The 22,112-nt window shown below is 35.1% G+C and overlaps 1 protein-coding gene across 1 annotated transcript in view; it reads left to right on the forward strand.

The window, feature by feature from the left end:
- The window catches only part of LOC309613346 (uncharacterized protein C1orf141 homolog), a 63,003-nt gene that overhangs the window by 23,454 nt on the left and 17,437 nt on the right, over window positions 1–22,112 (forward strand). The window contains exons 3-4 of the mRNA XM_082360066.1: window positions 7,892–8,004; window positions 14,497–14,564. Coding sequence (XP_082216192.1) covers window positions 7,892–8,004; window positions 14,497–14,564 — 181 coding nt within the window. The remainder of the gene's footprint in view (window positions 1–7,891; window positions 8,005–14,496; window positions 14,565–22,112) is intronic.

Consider the following 22,112-nt stretch of genomic DNA (forward strand, 5'->3'; position numbering starts at 1 on the left):
AGAAAAAGATGCACCAAAACAAACCCAAAACAATTAAGAAAATGGTAATAGGAACATAGATATCGATAACTGCCTTAAATGTAAAAGGATTAAATGCTCCAACCAAAATACATAGACTGGCTGAATGGATCCAAAAACAAGACCTGTATATATGCTGTCTACAAATGACCCACTTCAGACCTAGGGACATATACAAACTGAAAGTGAGAGGATGGAAAAAGATATTCCATGCAAATGGAAATCAAAAGAAAGCTGAAGTAGCAATTCTCATATCAGACAAAATAGACTTTAAAATAAAGACTATTACAAGAGACAAAGAAGGACACTACATAATCATCAAGGGATCGATCCAAGAAGAAGATATAACAATGGTAAATATTTATGCAGCCAACATAGGAGCACCTCAATACATAAGGCAAATGCTAACAGCCATAAAAGGGGAAATCGACAGTAACACAATCATAGTAGGGGACTTTAACACCCCACTTTCACCAATGGACAGATCATCCAAAATGAAAATAAATAAGAAAACACAAGCTTTAAATGATACATAAAACAAGATGGACTTAATTGATATTTGTAGGACATTCCATCCGAAAACAGCAGAATACACTTTCTTCTCAAGTGCTCGTGGAACATTCTCCAGGATAGATCATATCTTGGGTCACAAATCAAGCCTTGGTAAACTTAAGTAAATTGAAATCATATCAAGTATCTTTTCCAACCACAATGCTATGAGATTAGATATCAGTTACAGGAAAAAAATCTGTAAAAAATACAAATACATGGAGGCTAAACAATACACTACTTAATAACCAAGAGATCATTGAAGACATCAAAGAGGAAATCCAAAAATACCTAGAAACAAATGACAATGTAAACGCGATGACCCAAAACCTGTGGGATGCAGCAAAAGCAGTTCTAAGAGGGAAGTTTATAGCAATACAATCCTACCTCAAGAAACAAGAAACATCTCAAATAAACAACTTAACCTTACACCTAAAGCAATTAGAGAAAGAAGAACAAAAAAACCCCAAAGTTAGCAGAAGGAAAGAAATCATAAAGATCAGATCAGAAATAAATGAAAAACAAATGAAGGAAACAATAGCAAAGATCAAGAAAACTAAAAGCTGGTTCTTTGAGAAGATAAACCAAATTGGTAAACCATTAGCCAGATTCATCAAGAAAAAAAAGGGAGAAGACTCAAAACAACAGAATTAGAAATGAAAAAGGAGAAGAAACAACTGACACTGCAGAAATACAAAGGATCATGAGAGATTACTGCAAGCAATGATATACCAATAAAATGGACAACCTGGAAGAAATGGACAAATTCTTAGAAAAGTACAACCTTCCGAGACTGAACCAGGAAGAAATAGAAAATATAAGCAGACCAATCACAAGCACTGAAATTGAGACTGCGATTAAAAATGTTCCAACAAACAAAAGCCAACGACCAGATGGCTTCACAGGAGAAATCTATCAAACATTTAGAGAAGAGCTAACACCTATCCTTCTCAAACTCTTCCAAAATATAGCAGAGGGAGGAACACTCCCCAACTCATTCTACCAGGCCACCATCACCCTGATACCAAAACCAGACAAAGATGTCACAAAGAAAGAAAACTACAGGCCAATATCACTGATAAACATAGATGCAAAAATCCTCAACAAAATACTAGCAAACAGAACCTAACAGCACATTAAAAGGAGCATACACCATGACCAAGTGGGGTTTATCCCAGGAACGCAAGGATTCTTCAGTATACGCAATCAACCAATGTGATAAACCATATTAACAAATTGAAGGAGAAAAACCATATGATCATCTCAATAGATGTAGAAAAAGCTTTTGACAAAATTCAACACCTATTTATGATAAAACCCCCCCAGAAAGTGGGCATAGAGGGAACTTACCTCAACATAATAAAGGCCATATATGACAAACATACAGCCAACATCATTCTCAATGGTGAAAAACTGAAACTATTTCCTCTAAGATCAGGAACAAGACAAGGTTGCCCACTCTCACCGCTATTATTCAACATAGTTTTGGAAGTTTTAGCCATAGCAATCAGACAAGAAAAAGAAATAAAAGGAATCCAAATTGGAAAAGAAGAAGTAAAGCTGTCACTGTTTGCAGATGACATGATACTATACATAGAGAACCCTAAAGATGCTACCAGAAAACTATTAGAGCTAATCAATGAATGTAGTAAAGTAGCAGGATACAAAATTAATGCACAGAAATCTCTTGCATTCCTATATACTAATGATGAAAAATCTGAAAGAGAAATTAAGGAAACACTCCCATTTACCATTGCAACAAAAAGAATAAAATACCAGGAATAAACCTACCTAAGGAGACAAAAGACCGGTATGCAGTAAACTATAAGATACTGATGAAAGAAATTAAAGATGATACAAACAGATGGAGAGATATACCATGTTCTTGGATTGGAAGAATCAACATTGTGAAAATTACTCTACTACCCAAAGCAATTTACAGATTCAATGCAATCCCTATCAAATTACCAGTGACATTTTTCACAGAACTACAACAAAAAAATTTCACAATTTGTATGGAAACACAAAAGACCCTGAATAGCCAAAGCAATCTTGAGAAAGAAAAACAGAGCTGGAGGAATCAGGCTCCTGGACTTCAAAGTATACTACAAAGCTACAGAAATCAAGACAGTACGGTACTGGCACAAAAAAAGAAATATAGATCAATGAAACAGGATAGAAAGCCCAGAGATTAAACCCACACACATATGGTCACCTTATTTTTGATAAAGGAGGCAAGAATATACAATGGAGGAAAGACAGCCTCTTTTCTGGGAAAACTGGGCAGCTACATGTAAAACAATGAAATTAGAACACTCCTAACACCATACACAAAAATAAACTCAAAATGGATTAAAGACCTAAATGTAAGGCCAGACAATATAAAACTCTTAGAGGAAAACGTAGGCAGAACACTCTATGACATAAATCACGGCAAGATCCTTTTTGACCCACCTCCTAGAGAAATGGAAATAAAATAAACAAATGGAACCTAATGAAACTTAAAAGCTTTTGCACAGCAAAGGAAACCATAAACAAGACGAAAAGACAGCCCTCAGAATGGGAGAAAATATTTGCAAATGAAGCAGCTGACAAAAGATTAATCTCCAAAATTTACAAGCAGCTCATGCAGCTCAATATCAAAAAAACAAACAACCCAATCCGAAAATGGGCAGAAGACCTAAATAGACATTTCTCCAAAGAAGAGATACAGATTGCCAACAAACACATGAAAGGATGCTCAACATCACTAATTATTAGAGAAATGCAAATCAAAACTACAGTGGGGTATCACCTCACACCAGTCAGAATGGCCATCATCAAAAAATCTACAAACAATAAATGCTGGAGAGGGTGTGGAGAAAAGGGAACCCTCTTGCACTGTTGGCTGGAATGTAAATTGATACAGCCACTATTGAGAACAGTATGGAAGTTCCTTAAAAAACTGAAAATAGAAATACCGTATGACCCAGCAATTCCACTACTGGGCATATGCCCTGAGAAAACCATAATTCAAAAAGAGTTATGTACCACAATGTTCACTGCAGCTCTATTTACAATAGCCAGGACATGGAAGCAACCTAAGTGTCCATCAACAGATGAATGGATAAAGAAGATGTGGCACATATATACAATGGACTATTACTCAGCCATAAGAAGAAACGAAATTGAGTTATTTGTAGTGAGGTGGATGGACCTAGAAACTGTCACAGAGTGAAGTAAGTCAGAAAGAGAAAAACAAATACCATATGCTAACACATATATGGATTCTAAAGAAAAAAAAAAGGTTCTGAAGAACCCAGGGGCAGAACAGGTATAAAGACGCAGGCGTAGAGAATGGACTTGAGGACACAGGGAGGGGGAAAGGTAAGCTGGGATGAAGTGAGAGAGTGGCATGGACATATATACACTACCAAATATAAAATAGAAAGCTAGTGGGAAGCAGCTGCATAGTACAGGGAGATCAGCTTGGTGCTTTGTCACCACCTAGAGGAGCAGGATAGAGAGGATGGGAGGGAGATGCAAGAGGGAGGAGATATGGGGATATATGTATATGTATAGCTGATTCACTTTTTTATAAAGCAGAAACCAACACACCATTGTAAAGCAATTATACTTCAATAAAGGTGTAAAAAAAAAAAAAAAACGCTGTCATCTCCCAGTACTTCCACCAGACTTTGGCTTTCCTCTCATAAGCACACTGAATCTTTAACAGCATTTTGCAAAATTAGCATGTTTAAGACCTCCCCAAAGAATGTTAAAATGACCATAATTTAAGAAATTGAAGAGAAGAAACAGACAACATAAAGGCACAATATTAGTAATGAGAAAGGAGCTATGCCAATGGACGTAGAAGAAATTAAAATAATTATAATGAGTACTTCATATAACTGTGCTGCTTTGAAACATGAGTCAGATAGTGGATAATCTGGGAAAATATAAATGGTGAAAATAGAATCAACAAGAAAAAGAAAATGTAACTAAATCAATAACTAGAAAATTTTGAGAAATTGTCAAAGAACTATCTTTTACAAAAACACCGTCTTGAAGCTGTGTCAGGGTGACTCCAACGTTTCAAAGAACTATTTAAATGGTTTCTGTGCATAGAGATGGAATAGTTCCAATTCTTTTTATAAAGATAGCTTTGAACCTCAAGTCTGACCACAAGAATGTAAAACCATTGCAGTGTCTCGCTTATAAATATAGATTTTTTAAAAATCTAAAATAAAAATATTAGCTTAACTGTTTCACTGCCTTTCTCAACTTGGGAACATATAACATAGAGCAGTTTTACATTTATTTCTCCAATTTCACTCTGATCATTTTTGGTTATTAAAAGTCTGACCAGTTTAGTATTTTGATCCCATGTATTAGTTGAGGTTTCCCCTTCCCCCATATAAGCCAGTTTAGTGACCTGAAATGAAAAGGGGTATGGCCAGCAATTTGATTCTTCCTGTCCTGACCTGTAAGTGGGAGATGGGTGTGGTCTTCCTCTAGCGCACCTCCTCTTCTTCCCTCTTTTAATCTTTTCTTTTCTTCTGGTATGGGATCATTGGTGTGCTAGAGCCAGCTCCCAACAATTTGTTAGAGCTGATTGTTGAATCTTCAGGGATTGTGTTAGATGGTTATTAAACACAGTCATTATTTAAATTAAATATGTAAACTAAAAATTCAGTGACATACTAAAAAAGATAAAACTCATCACCTCCTAATTATTTTATTACATTTCACTATTATCTAATGTTTTTTGTTTGTTTGTTTGTTATTTGAAGGCCCAGTGTTTGATTTTATTTCATCCAACAGAAGATTCTATTTGTGGTAGCAAACAGACGCTGGGGATTAGGGCTGAGAGGGGGCAGGAGAAGGGAAAAAAAGCCACGTCCACTACCACGCATAGGTTTTCCCCGGAATTGCCACGTGGGGATGAATGAGTGATTCTTCAATTTATCACCTTCTCTCTCCTCCCTTCCTCTGGCTACCGCTGGGTCTCGATAACGCCCATGTCTTCAACAGGAGGTCCCAAGGCGCGGGGCAGTGGGGAGATCCCCGGGGCAAAAGGCGTCACCTCGCGGCTGCAGTGAGCGGCGGGTGCCTATCTAATGTAAATAATTCTTATAACAACCCCAAGAGGTAAATATTACCCTCATTTGGCATATGAGGGACTGAGATTCAGAGAAACTCAATATTCTGCAGAAGTTTACATAGAGTCTAGATGCAAAGTATGGTCTAACCTCAAAGCCCATGCTCTTTAGTTCACTGTAAGGAAATCCATATCTGAACATCTCTATATATTCTGCAGATGTATTTGAAAAAATACCATAGTAAGATAAGTATAAAAAAATCATCTCCTTAACAAGACTATATAGCCAACAACATTAGGGTGGAATCTTTGACACATTCCCATTTAAATTAGAAACAGAGGGATGCCCATTCTCACTAGTATACCAAACTATTCTGGAAGTACTTGCCAATGATATTAAATAACAACATAAGATACAAATTTAAATGTTTTGAAAGGAACAGATAAATTATTTTATGAAGATTAAATGATTGTTTATTGAAAAACCTAAAGAGAATAAACTGAAAACTCATTGGAAATTATAAGATTATAAGAGAGTTCAATCAAAATTTACCAAAACAATTCATATATTCAACAAATATTTATTATACGTGTACTATGTGCCAGTCACTGTTCTAGGTGCTAAGAATACAACAGTGACTAAAACAAAGACCCTGCCCTCAATTTGCATTCTAGGGTAAGGCGGAGAGACAAATAACAAATAAACAAGCAAATGAATGTGTAATATAAATTCACTAGTGATAAATGCTATGAAGAAAAATATAGTAAATTGACAGAATTAGGATTGATTCCCTTAATTTACTATGTTAGACGAGAGGGGGCGCAAAAAGACCTTTCTGGAGAGATGGGAATTTGAGTAAAGACTTATGAAATACATCTCTTATGATTTAAGTGAGTAAACCTTGCAATACCTAGGGGAAGAATATTACAGGCAGAGGGAAGAGCAAGGGTCAAGGTACTTACGTGAGAGCATAAGTTCCTTTCCTTAAACCAAACAGCCAAAAAACTCACTCTGCTTCCATGTGGAGGAGAGGGGTAAAGGGATGCACAGAGAGAGGGCTGGAGGGGCATTCAATGGAAGCTCCTCTACTTGGAAATACAAGAATTGGGAGGAAAGTTTCTGTCTTGCAATGAGAATTGTGAATTTCATTTCAGTGTGACAGGAAACAGTTGGAGGGAAATGACAGTCTCATTTATATTTTACAGGTGCCACCATGGTTGCATTGGGAAAATACTGCTGGGCACAAGAGTGACAGCAGAGAGAGCAGATAGAAGAAGATGAGGGATGTAGAGAAGTAGTTCAGATGAGAGATGAAGGGGCCTTGGACTAGGGTAGATGTGATGAGGAAGGAAGTGGTTGGATTTGGAATGTATTTCAAAGAAAGATCCAATGAGACGTGCTGAGATATCGGGAATGGGGAACGAGAGAAAGAAAAGTCAAAGATGATTGCAGAGTTTTTGGCCTAAGCCTCTGGCTGAATGGAAATGAGAAAACCTGGGGAAGGAACAGATTGGAAAGGAAGTGGAAGCAAACATTTGGTTTTGAATATGTTTGAAATTCCCATGATATATCTAACTGCAGAAATCATGTAGCAGTTGGATATATAAATCTGGAGCTCAGGGAAGAGTTTGGGGTCTGTACTATAAATCTGGAGGACATCAACCTATAGATAATAAAAGGTGGGAGACTGGATGATATAAACTAAAGGTGAGTGTCTGAGATCTGAGTCATAGCATTTAGAGGTCAGAAATATCATAAATTATATAATTATTATAATTACATACCATCAATAGTCAGTTAAAGAATTTAGTGGAAAAAAATTTCTGTTTACTGTAAATAGATTCTGTGATCCTATCTGGTATACTATTCTGGAATCTGAGCTGACCCTAACTGCATATCCCACCACTGTGACTCGGCTTAGCAATGTCCCCAATATCTCATTTAACAAATTTCCAATGTATTTTTCTAAAAGGGTTAATTAGCTTGTGAACAGTAGTTTCCTGAGTGCCCTCAATTTTATGACAACAGCAGTTTTCTCTCTCTGTTTCCAGTGATTACCACTAATATTTTCAGCTCCTGCTTAATCAGTCCCAACCTTTTACACTTTGTACTATAATATATTAAAACAATAACATTCAAATCTATATAACTGGGACTTGACCACATTTCTCCAAATTTATTTTTTAGATTAGTTTTGTAAATTTTCTGATTATTTTAATTTAGATTAATTTTATTTCTTTCAGATATGTCTCCTTCAAAAATATGCCTGAACCTAAAAAGAGTGATTTTGAAAAGTCAAATTTAAGACCACACTTTGTACCAACAAAAATTAAAATTCAAGAAATCAAGTCAGTAGGTAATGCTGTGTATATTTACCTCTGTTTCGATGTATTAATGAAGTGCTTTTATTAAATACTTTATAATTTATTAATGCTTGTCTTATAAGTTCTTATAATTTGATGTTTCTGTTGAAAGCATTTGCTTGAAAGCCCATGGGTTATAACTGCAGTGTGAAAGATGTCAGTGAGCTATAAAGAAGAATTTCCTAAGAGAAAGAGATGATAAATGTCAGAATAGACATTTGTACAATTCACAAATTAAGAATATATTTTTATGTTTATTTTTCTGGAAAGAAAATCTTTGGATTTCCTTTCAGCTCAATCCTGAGTTTTCTTGTAATTGTTTTAAAAAAAATCACTCAAGCTTGTACATCTTACTTAGTAGAAATTTACTTTACAGGGACTGTAAAGGAACTCACTTTCCTAGAAACTTAAGGAATCTGTGAGCTAGGAACTAGCGTTATAGATCCTCAGAAAATTTGAATGTTTTATGTTGTCTTTGTTTTTCTCTCTCTGGCATTATCAAAAAAACCATCTAATTGTGTCATGCTCATCAACAACCCTGACTGAGGCTCCTTGAATCCACATTGCCCCATATTACCTCATTTCTGTGACTCTTCGTAATCTAATTCCTCAAAAGATTTGTTTACGTATACTGTCTCCACTCCCTCAACTTTTGTTTAAGCTTCAGCCTACTCCAAATTGGTCTTGCCTCCACCATTCTACTGAAGTTACACTGATTAAGAGTACCAGTGATCTCCATGTTGCTAAATCCAAAGGATATTTTTCTGCCACCTCTCAATACCAGTATAGTTAGTTGATCACTCCCTCCTGCTTAAAACTCTGTTTTTCTGCTATCTCACCCTTTCTCAGTCTCTCTTTTTAATTTCTCTTCTCCATCCTTAAAATACTGTATTTGCTCAGAGCTCAATCCTGAGCCTGCCTCTGCTTCTACATTCTTTCTCCTTGGGTGATCTAATCCAGTCTTACGGATTAGATCACCCAACCGTATTTTAAATCTCTATGGTTTAAAATACCGTAGAGATACCGTTAAATCCTTCATTTATATCTCAATCCAGACTAATCCTCTGAAGGGCAGGTGCCTACACTGAGCTACCTATTTGATATCTCCACTCAAACTTCTCATTACATCTTAAACCTAATATCCAGAACTGGTCTCATGATTCCCTATCCTAGCCATCCTCTCAAACTTTCTCTCCCATCCCCTCCCTGCAACAGCATTCCATTCTCAGTACATTGGGCCAATTTGCGCCAACTGGCTCAAGTCTAAAACCTAGAAGCAATCCTTGATCTCTCCTGTCCCTCCTCCCCAAAGTTCAATATATCAACAAGCTCTTTTCATTCTAACTCATCTTGAATTAATCTGTTTTCACCATGTCTGCTGTCACCACCCTAATCCAAATCATCATCATCTTTGTGTGTCAACTATAGTAGCTTGCCGACAGGTATTTTTTCTTTCATTCTTGCCCTCTTTCTAATCACTTTCCTTTTTTATTAAACCATTTAAAATTATGAAATAACATACATTATGAAAAGTGAACATAGCATAAAATGTACAGTATAATAACCAATTATTTAAAAAACACCTATATAACCATATTGCACATCAAGAAATAGAGCATTGCCAACATCACCACTTGACCTTTCCCAAATCACCTCTCCCTTCCTTGTCCCTAGGAGTTACTACTGTCCTGATTTCTGTGGTAATCACTTCCTTACTTTTCTTTAAATTTTTACCATCTATTGTTTGCATCTCTAAAGAATATTGTTTAGTTTGCTTGCTTTTTACTGTATATGAATGTAATCATGCCGTATGCATTCATTTGTATTTTTTTTCCTTAGCATTGTTTGTAAGATTCACTCATATTGTTCTGTGGAGGTGTAGTTGCTTCATTTTCATTGCTGTTAAGTATTCCATTGCATGAATATATCACACTTTGTCCGTACTACTCTTGAAATTTGGGGTTTTTAGTTTGTCAGTCATTGCAATGCTGAAATGAATATTTTTGTTTAGGCATCCTGCTGCATCTGTGTAAAAGTTTCTTGAGAGTGTATATCCAGGATTTACATTACCGGGGATGCTTATCTCCACCTATAATAGATAATGTCAACTTTCTAAAGTGTTTTTACCAATGTATGCTCCCATCAGATTTGTGAGGGTTCTTTTTGTTCTGCTTCCTAACACTTGGAATTGTCAGTTTTCCATTTTAGCAATCTACTGGGTATATAATAGTATATCATTATGGTTTAATTTGCATTTCTGTGATTACTAATAGGTTTGAGAACTTTTTCATAGACTATTGACAAATTGGATTTAAACTTTTGGAAATCATCCAAGTTTTACCTTATTTCAAAATTAGTTTTTTATCCTTTTCTTGTTGATTTTCAAATATATTCTTTTTACTTGTTCTTTGTTGGTTTTGCGTGTTGTGAATATCTTCCCCTTTTCTATAGGTTTTCTTTTCACTCTCTTTATGGTGTCTTTTTGATGAACAAAAATTCTTCCACTTTAATAAGGTCAAATATACCAAATCTTTTCTCATTTGATAAGTACTTTTTGTACCATATCTAAGAAATCTTTTCCTACTCTGTGGTCATGAATATCTTTTTCTATTTATCTTGCAAAAGATTTTAGTTCTTCTTTTTACCTTTAGGTCTAAAGTCTACCTGGAATTACATTTTGAGTGAGGTAAGAGTCAAATTTAGTATTTGTTCATGTGAATACCCAGCTATCCCAGCGTGGTATTAAAAAGGCTATTCTTTCCCTAATGCTCTGGGCTCTTTGTTCTGGAGTTCTTATTATGTTTCATTATATTATTTATCCATTTCAATATTAATACCACACAACATTAATTTCTGTAGCTTAAAATAACCCTTGATATCTGGTAGAGCAAGTTTTCCCACCTTGCTCTTCAAGAGTATCATGGTTATTTTCTGTTTTCCATTATGATTTCTTCTTCTGACCCATTGGTTATTTAGAAGTTTATGTCTTAATTCAAAATATATGAGGCTTTTCTAATTATCTTTTGTTTATAAATTTTTAGCACAATTACATTGTAGTTTGAGGATATACTCCATAGGATTTCAGTCCTATGTAATTAGTTAACACTTGTATTTTCATCCAGTATATGGTCGATTGTTGTAAATGTTCAGTATGTGCTTGAAAATAAAGTATATTCTGTGGCTGTTGGGTGCAGTGTTCTACATATGTCTTTTAGGTCAAATTTCTTCATTGTTTTTCAACTCTTCTATATCCTTACTGATTTTTCTGCTTGCTTATTCTGTCAATTGCTGAGAAATTTCAGACTTATTTATTTTTTCCTTGTAGAGTTATCAAATCTTGCTTTACAGATTTTTAATATAGTTTAGGCTGTGTTATTAATTGCATAAAACTTTAGAATTATTATATATTTGTAGTGAATTATTATATATTTCTAGTGAATTATATATTTCTAGTGAATTGAACCCTTTTAAATTACAAAGTGATTGTCTTGTTATCCAATATTACTGTAGTTACACCAGCTTTCTTTTGGCTAACATTTACATGGTATATCTTTTTCCATCATCTTGTTGCCACATTTCTGTAACATTATGATCTCTTACATAAGAGACTTATCTCTTGTAAACATCAAATTGTTAGATTTAAAAATCTACTCTGTAATCTTTCTTTGTCTTTGAAATGGAGCATTTAGTCCATTTGTACTTAATGTAACTACTTATATCTTTGGATTTAAATCTGCCATCTTATTTTGTTCCTTCTATCTCTCCTGTTGATTCTGTGTTTCCTTTTATTTTCTCTTATGTCTTATTTAGGATTGAGTTTTTAAAATTTAAACTTTTCCCCTTTACTAATTTGGTAGTTATGCATTCTGTTTCTATTCTTTAAATGATTACCCTAGAAATTACAATATTCATCCTTCAAAATATATTGTTACCCTCCTTCTGGACAATAAAGGAATCCTAGAACATGTTAATTATTTTACTGCCATACTGAGTTTTATGTTATTACTAAAGTCCAAAGTCTCACCTAAATATCGTCTAAATCAGCTATGGTGAGACTCAAGGTATGATTGATCCTGAGGCAAAATTCCTCTCCAGCTTGAACCTGTGGAATCAAACAAATTATGTGCTTCCAAAATACAGAGTTGGGACAGGAATAGGATAGACATTCTCATTCTAAAAGGGAGAAATCGGAAAGAAGAATGGAGTAATGGGTCCCAAGGAAGTTTAAAACCTACTAAGACAAACTTTATGAGATCTTAAGGCTCAAGGATAATCCTCTTTGGCTTGATGCTCTGCCTTCCTGACCCACTGGGGCAGAGGTCCTGCTCTCACAACTCTGCTGGATCGAGGGTCACATCTCCCCCACTTCCCCACTGGGACTCTCCTAGGCCAGGATTTCATCCCCAGGACTATCTAGTGGGAGTGTTGGCCTACCCCCAAGGTCTCCATAGGCAGAAACTGAGGCAGGCCTGATGATCTTTGAGTCACCTTCATGGTCATTCTTCCCTTGTCTTGAGGAATAGCACGTTTGCAGTGCATAGCTCTGTGATCCTATCCTGTAAAACCCAAGAAGTCCGACAGCCTTCCTTCATTTTATCCTGTCTCTATCCCCTTCACTTCAAGCTGACAGTGTCTCTGCTGGGATGGCTGATTAGGTCCATGTTGCACACCCATACCAATCTCCTTATCTCCTTATCAAGTGGTCAGTGCACCACAGCCTTAGTGTTCTCTTTTGAACGTGATTTCTCAGTTTTTGTAATATGAGAATTTTCTAAATTCTTAAGTTCTGTTTCCATTTTGCTTAACAATTTTGTCTTCAATTCATTTCTCTCATCTTGCATTTTACTACAGGCAGTCAGGAGAAATCAAGCCTCTTCTTTAACACTTTGCTTAGAAATCTCAGCTAACTATCCAATTTCATCACTCACAAGTTCTACCTTCCACAAAAAACCAGAACACAAACACAAGTCAGCCAAGTTCTCTGCCACTTTATAACAAGGATCACCTTTGCTCCATTGTCCAATAGCATGTTCCCCATTTCTGTCTGAGAGCTCATCAGAATGGCCTTTACCATCCGTATTTCTACCAACATTTCTGCATATGGTTATTCATGTATTCTCAGTGAAAATGGAAGCTTCCTCAATGGCTCTCCTCTTTCTTTCTGGGTTCTCACCAGAATTGCCTTTAAAAATCTCTTCATGGCCATATTAGCTTTTTCTAGCATGCACCTCACAACTCTTTTGGCCTCTACCCACTACCCAGTTCCAAAGGTTCTTTTATATTTTTAGGTATTTGTTACAGCAGCACCCCACCTCTCAGTCCCAATTTCTGTCTTATTCAGGCTGCTATAACAAACTACTATAAACTGGGTGGCTTAAACAACAAATATTTATTTCTCACAGTTCTGGAGGCTGGAAGTCTGAGATCAGTAGGATCAGGTTCTGTTGAGAGTCTTCTTCTTGGTTTGCAGACAGCCACCTTCTTACTTTATTCTCACATGGCGGAGAGAGCATTATTCTCATCAAGGGCATTCTACCCTCATCACCTCATCTAAACCTAATTACCTCCCCAAAGCCCAACTCCCAAAACCACCACATTGAGAATTAGAGCTTCAACATATGAATTGTGGGAGGGACACAAACATTCAATCCATAGCAACTACCCTATCTAAATTATACCTCCCTCTAATGCTGCCCCTCACCAAAATCTGTCTATGTCTGTCACAGCATGCATCTCAATTTATAATTGTTCACTCCTTTGTTTCTTTACTTAATTCTTTTCTGTACTATCCAATAAAATGTGTGCATCATTGGGCAGAAATCACAATTCCAGAGTCCAACACCAGTGCCTGGCACATTGCAGGTGATCAACAAATAACTGTTGATTGAAGGAATACCAGATGTAAGTTTGTTACATCTATTATCTCATTTAATCCTCACAGCATCCCTGTTACATAAGTACTATTATTTCCACTTAACAGATGGGGAAACTAAAGCTCAGAGGGGTTAAATGATTTTCCTAAAGCTACATAACTCACAAACAGAAAAGTAGTTTTTGGTCCCAGGCTATCTACATCCAAAGTCTGCATGCTTGACCCTACATTATACCTACTTGAAAAAAAAATCCATTATATGTTAATCCAAATTAGTAAAACTCATAATTGGAGATGGGGGATTCAGGTTGAGGGGAATCTTTCTCTTTTCAAAGGAATTAATGAGAAGATTTATTTGACTATCAAGTATGATTCTGTGTGATTTAGAAATCATTTTTTTCTAAGAAAATACAGCTGTATTGTATAATAGTAATTGAATGTTATATTCTGTTAATAGAAATTCTTTTTAAAAGCAAATTATTCTAGAATATATTTAGCTCTAACAAACTACATTTCTAAAAAGTTTACAAGTAGAGAAAATGGTTTGTTGAGTTAAATTAGAAGTAGTCTAACAGTATAGAAATATCATTTATGTTTGCATTTGTTTCTTTAGAGCCAGTAGAAGAATATCTAAAATCAAAATCTATTAGATCTTTTCATTATCTTAAGGATACAACTGAGGTAGGTTTAATTTGCATGCTTACAATTATTTAATAGAAATTCAGATTATCACTAATAGTTTTATACATTTTTCTACAAATCCCAAATTCAAATGAATTTTAGGATTCAGAAGCATAAAATTTTAAAGTGATTTCATCTCTGATATTATGCAAAACTATATATGGCAATAATAGAGAAAATAATATGTTATTTGTTGGACAGGCAATACAGTGGAAATTATTTATTGAATATGAGAAGTACTAGCAGTTATCATAAAGTCAGTTAAGACAGGGCCTCATAGAAAATTATACATGCATAATTTAAATATTGTATTTTAATTTAGAATATGAAAATATACATCCATTTGTTAATCTTTTGATATATAGCCAAGACCATTTCTGTTATAGTTATTTAACTCACATAATTACAATAGCAATGATTATAACGGGTTTAGCACCAATACTATTGGGAACATTTTTTAAAAATTTATTTTATTGAAGTATAGTTGATTTACAATGTTGTGTTAATTTCTTCTGTATAACAAAATGATTCAGTTATACATATATATACATTCTTTCATATTCTTTTGCATTATGGTTTATCACAGGATATTGAATATAGCTTTCTGTACTATGCAGTAGGACCTTGTTGTTTATCCATTCTACATATAATAGTTTGCATCTGCTAATCCTAAACTCCTAATCCATCCCTCCCCTACACCTCTCCCTCTTGGCAACCCCAAGTCTGTTCTCTATGTCTGTAGCACCAGCACTATTGACTCTTGCTAACAACCTGAGCAGAGGTACATGGGCATCCTGAAAAGTGACCAACCAGCCTTGACCATTGAGCATGCCTGGATTTTATTCAGGAGGTTTTATCTAGGAGACTAGAGAGAGGAATTAATACAGAGAATCAGCAAAGGGAAATCATTCAAGAGAGTCTCTTAGGTGTTAATTTACTTATTATTGGTATTATTATTTAATTAATTAATTAATTTTTTAAACACAAAAGGGAATTCATTGGCTCATGTACATGAAATGTCCAGGGCTGTCTAGCTTCAGACACAGCTGGATCCAGGGGCTGATATGATGCCATAATGGCTCAGTCTCCATCTCTCAACAATGGTTTCCTGCCTTGGCTTTCCACTCTGTGGCAAGATGGCAGCTGAAGTGCTGGACCTCCTTCCCCTCTTCTCAGCAGGCTCTTTCTTTTTTTTTTTTTTAACATCTTTATTGGAGTATAATTGTTTTACAATGGTGTGTTAGTTTCTGCTTTAGAACAAAGTGAATCAGCTATACATATACATATATCCCCATATCTCCTCCCTCTTGCGTCTCCCTCCCGCCCTCCCTACCCCACCCCTCTAGGTGATCACAAAGCACCAAGCTGATCTCCCTGTGCTATGCGGCTGCTTCCCACTAGCTATCTATTTTACATTTGGTAGTATTTGTAAGTCCATGCCACTCTCTCACTTAATTTACTTATTATTAACCCTGTTTATTGCTAATTTGGAGAATGAAACATGAAGAAATACATACTTTGCACCATAATTAATAACATGTTATCATTTTATTGCATATTTATACCTTTTATACTTTTTAAAAATATTGACAAAATACACTGTCTGGCTTATTAGTTCTATCCTCATCTACCTGTTTTATATAGGTTTGTGTTTAATAAAAATCTCCCAAGAAATATAAATATATTGTAACATCATCATGATTACTCAGCACAATAAATTTACTAACATCTTATATAAAACATTTTAATTTTTAAAAAACAAATTAAAATATACATATGCCTTTTTAAATTAAATTATACAGAAAGGCTAATAAGAACACAAAGCCCTTGCACCCATTCTTCCTGTTCTAATTTCCTCTTTTCAGAAACAACCATGTTTAACCTTTTGGGGTTTCAATTCCTCTTATGATTAACTCTATAATTCTAAAGAATGAGCTTCTACTGCTAATTTTTTATTTTTTTATTTAATTTTTTAAATTTAAGCATTATCTACTGCATAATCAAAAACAAAGATTTGAATTAGTTTATTTACACTACATCTCACCTCTTTCCCTCTCTCCTCTTCTGTATCTTCGATAGTTACTTTTCTGCTTCTTCTGTTTTAACTTTGAAATAATATATCTAAATACTTTTTTCTTTTTTTTTTTTTTTTAAATACTTTTTTCTTCCCTATCAACTTTAATCACTAACTCCTGATTCCTCTTTACATAAGATGAAGATCTTAGCAGTTTTAGCCTTCCCTCCACATCTTCTTCCCTAGGTCAAGTATATCTTTATTTTTACATTTTTGAGGTCAATGATTATACTCACTTTGCAACTCTGATTAAGCCTTTATGTTTTGTCTATAGATTAATTTTAAAACTAAAAACGCTATAAACAGCATTTATATTATTACATTTTTGTAAATAATTGTTTATTGTAGAACAAAGTAGTGTGCTAGGACTATGTTTCTTCTCAATGGATACAGTATAAAAACAATGGGCTCTCTTTTCTTATTCTCCATCAGTTACTAAAAAATAATGCCATATATTAATTTCCCTTATATTTAGATCTTGACTGTCTTGTATACTTTTTCTGGAGTTCCTAGTTGCCTTTCTTTTTTCTTGTGGTGAATGATAATAATAGCAAACATCTATGTAGTACTTGAGTGTGCCAAGCACTGTTCAAATGCATATATATACCCATATATTCAAAGATATATATATAATATATAATAAATGTACAATATATTCATTTATATGAAGTATATGTATACATGTATGATTTACACCTTCAAGAACCCAGTGAAATAAGTACTATTATTATTCCTATTCTATAGATGAGAAAAAAGAGGCACAAAGAAAATAAGGAACTTGGCTGAAATCAAATTATAAGTAACAGTGCCAGGAAGAACCCAGCAGTCTAATTCATGCTCTTTACCCCTAAGATATGCCGCCTCCAATATGTGAATATGATTAAGTTTCCTTTCTCATTCTGTTTAGTGGAATCCATTCCCGTCTTCTTGGAGGAATTGTTCATGGAGCCCAGAGACTTCTTGCTCTACATTTGACTCACTGCTTTTAAGCCTGCTCTGCAGTTGTCACTGGGTCATCCCACTCCTGGCTTAGTTTCCAGGTTCTAATATCCCATGCCTTATTTCTGCTTGGATTTAATCTTTACTTTCCTAAACTACATCTTCAAGAAACTTCCCTAGAAATGGTACATGAATGTCTGAGAGTGTATTTATTTTCCCCATATACTTGACTGATAATTTGGCTGAGTAGAAAATCTTTTTTTCTCTAAACTTTAGAGACAATGCCCCACTGTCCTATACCATTCAAAGTTGCTAATGAAAAGTTCCAGGTCTTTTGTGAGTGATATTTTTTTCTCTGGAAAACTTTAGGATCTTCTCTTTATCAATGTTGTTTTGAAATGTCTTGAGGTTATGCCTAAGTGTGCTTTATTCAGGTCTAAAAAACGTCTTTCCATTACTTCTTTTATTTATTTATTTATGGCTGTGCTGGGTCTTAGTTTCTGTGCGAGGGCTTTCTCTAGTTGCGGCAAGCGGGGGCCACTCTTCATCGCGGTGCGCGGGCCTCTCACAATCGCGGCCCCTCTTGTTGCGGAGCACAGGCTCCAGACGCGCAGGCTCACCAACTGTGGCTCACGGGCCTAGTCGCTCCGCGGCATGTGGGATCCTCCCAGACCAGGGCTCGAACCCGTGTTCCCGGCATTAGCAGGCAGACTCTCAACCACTGCGCCACCAGGGAAACCCCCTGAAGCACTCTCCATTACTTCTTTTCCATTTTCCTTTCCACTATTTTTTCTGTTCTCTAATGGCCAAATACTAGACATCTTGGATTGATTCTCTACATCACTTTTCTCTATTTTTGTCTCTTTGAAAATTTTCCCTGTATTATGGAACATTTCCTCAACTCTTTCTTCTGGTCTTTTTATTGCATTTTTGTTCAGTAATCGTATTTTAAATTTCAAAATTTTCTTTATTGTTCTTGGTTATGTTTTTTTTTTAATTTTCATAGAATCCTATTAACATTTGTTCTCTAATTTTTCTGAGGAGAGTTCATATTTTCTTAAGTTATTTTCTGTTTCTTCAATTATCTGTTTCTTCTGGTATTCTTTTTGTTCTGTCCTTTTTGATTATCATCATATGTACCTTTGAAGTTGCTGATTTTTATCATATCTGGTAAATCTTCATTTGTTCATATTTAGAAATAAAGATATGAGTTAATTTTTCCAGGAAACTGCCATTAATTTTATAAATAAGTCTCTCTCCAGAATTGAACACTAACTGTTCTGTGTATATGGTAGAGTTCTCAACCAGCTAGCTTTACTTTAGGATCAGAAGGCAGAGAGTAGGCAGTTTGCCTGGTAGCCTTCCTCCCAGATGCTAACATGTGAAGAGCTTTACTTTGGGGAGCCAAAACCCATACTAACAGAAGTTTATTAAGAGAAAGCCACTTATTTTAGCCTGGGATTAATTTCCTGTAACTCTCTACGTGGGATAGGGTAACTAGGAGATGGGGGAATTGGCAACTGGCTCAGAAATTTCATAACAGAATTTCAGTTAACGTGTCTCTTTTACCACTTCTGTTCTCATTCCCATCTTCAATATCTGCCAACTTTAAGCTGAAAGATAGAAAGATAACAATTTTTTTTAGTGACCCCCCACTACTATGCTACTAGCTTCAATTAACTTTATGTCTTTCAGAAATCTGTTTGAACTCTCCCATGTGCTAACACCTCTCTCTTTCTCTCTCTCTCTCTCTCTGACACACACGCACGCACACACCCCTTCCTGTTCTCTTTCTATTATAGGTTGATTCTTTTTTTTACTCCTTTGCCACAATTGTAAAGGGCTCTCAATAAGATATGGCTGTAAACAGCATGGTCCATCACACTGACTCAGAAAGCCTCCTCCCCTTTAAAACTACTAACACCTTTATCAGTTCCCCTCATCTACATTCACACTGACTCCTGAAATGCCTTGCTCGTTCAATGAGTTTTTGTTTGACTTTTACCAAAATACTTCTTAGACAAATGTATCATCTGTTGCTATATCTTTTCCATAAATCTACAAGGTAAGAGATGGTGAGGCACTGAACCAAAGTAGTAGCAATGGGAATGTAGTGGAGGGCACTGATTGGAGAGAAATAAAGTAGTTAGAAACTATATAGTGGGGCTTCCCTGGTGGCGCAGTGGTTAAGAATCCACCTGCCAAGGCAGGGGACACAGGTTTGAGCCCTGGTCTGGGAAGATCTCACATGCCGCGGAGCAACTAAGCTCATGCACCACAACTACTGAGCCTGCGCTCTAGAGCCCATGAGCCACGACTACTGAGCCCTCGTGCCACAACTACTGAAGCCTGCACTCCTAGAGCCTGTGCTCTGCAACAAGAGAAGCCACCACAATGAGAAGCCTGTGCACCTCAATGAAGAGTAGCCCCCTCTCACTGCAACTAGAGAAAGCCCACGTGCAGCAATGAAGACCCCAACACAGCCAAAAATAAATAAATAAAAATTTATTAAAAAAAAAAAGAAACTGTATGGTAATGTATGGAAACTAAATTTTTGGTGGTGAGCACACTGTAAGGTATACAGAAGTAGAAATATATGCTGTACACACGAAACGTATATAATGTTATAAACCAATGTTACCTCAATAAAAAAACATTTTTAAGGCAAAAAAAAAAAAAAGAAATTAAGTAGTTAAACTTGACAGAATTTTTTAAGTGACTGGATATGGTGCTTAGAATAATAATCCCCGAATTTCTTTTTCGGAGAACTGGAAAAATGATGGTGCCATTAACTAAAATTCCATTCATTTTAATATGTTATATTTACACTGTCATTCAGTTTGAAAAATTATCTAATTTCTTCTATGATTTCTTCCTTAAAACATGAAACCTGCAGAAGTGTGTTGTAGAAGTTCCAAATATTTGGAGTCTTTCTAGATATCTTACTTTATTGATTTCTAATTTTCATTGTGGTTAGAGAACATATTCTGTAGGATTTCAATCTTTCTAAACTTATTGAGACTTGTTTTAAGATTCAACATATGGTTTGTTTTATTGAAAGTATTATGTGCACTTGAATAGAATGTGTATTTGGCAGTTATAGGGTGTGTTCTATAAGTATATACTTATAAACATATGAATATATCTATATGTTATAGATGTATAAATATGTAACTATACCTATAAATTAGGTTAAGGTGATAGTTTTGTTCAGATCATCTGTATCTTTAATGAATGTTTAGCTAGTTATTCTACCAGTTGCAGAGATGGGTGTTAAAACCTCTATTATTATAAAGTTGCCTGTTCTCCATTTTATTCTGTCAATTTGCTTCATGTATTTTACAACTCTGTTATCAGGTACATACATATTTATGAATTTTATGTCTCACTGATGAATTGATCATCTTTATCTCTGCAAATACTATGTCTTGAAGTCTATTTTGTCTGATATTAATAAAGCCACCATACGCATCCTGTTTACACAGTATATATTTTTCCAACAATTTGCTTTCAACTTACATTTAAAGTACATTTCTTATAAACAGCATATAACTGGGTCTTGCTTTTATCCCATTCTGAGAATTTCTTTTAATTGGAATGTTTAGTCCATTAATATTTAATGTAATTTTTGATATGAATGAATTTAAGACTAATGTTGGGGGGGTTGTTTGTCTCTCCATTTTTTTGTTCCTCTGTTCTTCTTTTCCTGTCTTCTTTTGGGTAATTTGAATATTTTTTAACATTTCATTTTAATTTATTGACTTTTAGCTGTACCTCTTTGTGTTTGGATTTTTTAGTGGTATCTTTAGGGATTAAAATATACATCATCAACTTTTCAAAGCCTACTTAGAGTAAAATTGTACTATTTCACATAAAGATTTAGAAGCCTTTAAATTGTATAAATCCATTTACTAACCCTGTCTTTCATAATATAGTTTTCATGTATTACTATAAACCCCATAGGACAATACTATAATTTTTGCTTTCAACACTCCTATATGTTTTAAAGAAAGTAACAGAGTAAAAATACAACCAAATACAACCAGATCTGATGCTCTTCAGTACTTCCTGAAGATATATTTCCATCTGTTATCATTTCCCTTTAGCCTGAAGAACTCCCTTAAGTATATTTTGTAGTGAAGGTCTGCTGGCAACAAATTCTCTGTTTTCTTTTACCTGAAAGTGTCTTAAGGATATTCTGAAGGAAATTTTTGCTTGACACAAAATTTTGGCTGATAATTTTTTTTTCTTTCAGCATATTGATGATGTTCCAATATCTACTGGCCTTCACAGTTCTGACCGCCATAGTTTCTGATGAGAAGTCAGGGGTGTTTTGAATTGTTCCCCTGTGTGTATAACTTGTTTTCCTCTGGCTGCTTAAAGATGTTTTCCTCATATTTGGTTTTCAGCAGTTTGATTATGTGCTTAAGCATGGTGTTCTTCTAATTATCCTGCTTAGGGTTCATTAAGCTTCTGGAATTTATAAATTTATGTCTTTCATCAAATTAAGATCATATTTCATCTGACCACTATTT

Source organism: Balaenoptera borealis (genome assembly GCF_965194805.1).
Source record: "Balaenoptera borealis genome assembly, chromosome: 1".
NCBI classification, from domain to species: Eukaryota; Metazoa; Chordata; class Mammalia; order Artiodactyla; family Balaenopteridae; genus Balaenoptera; species Balaenoptera borealis.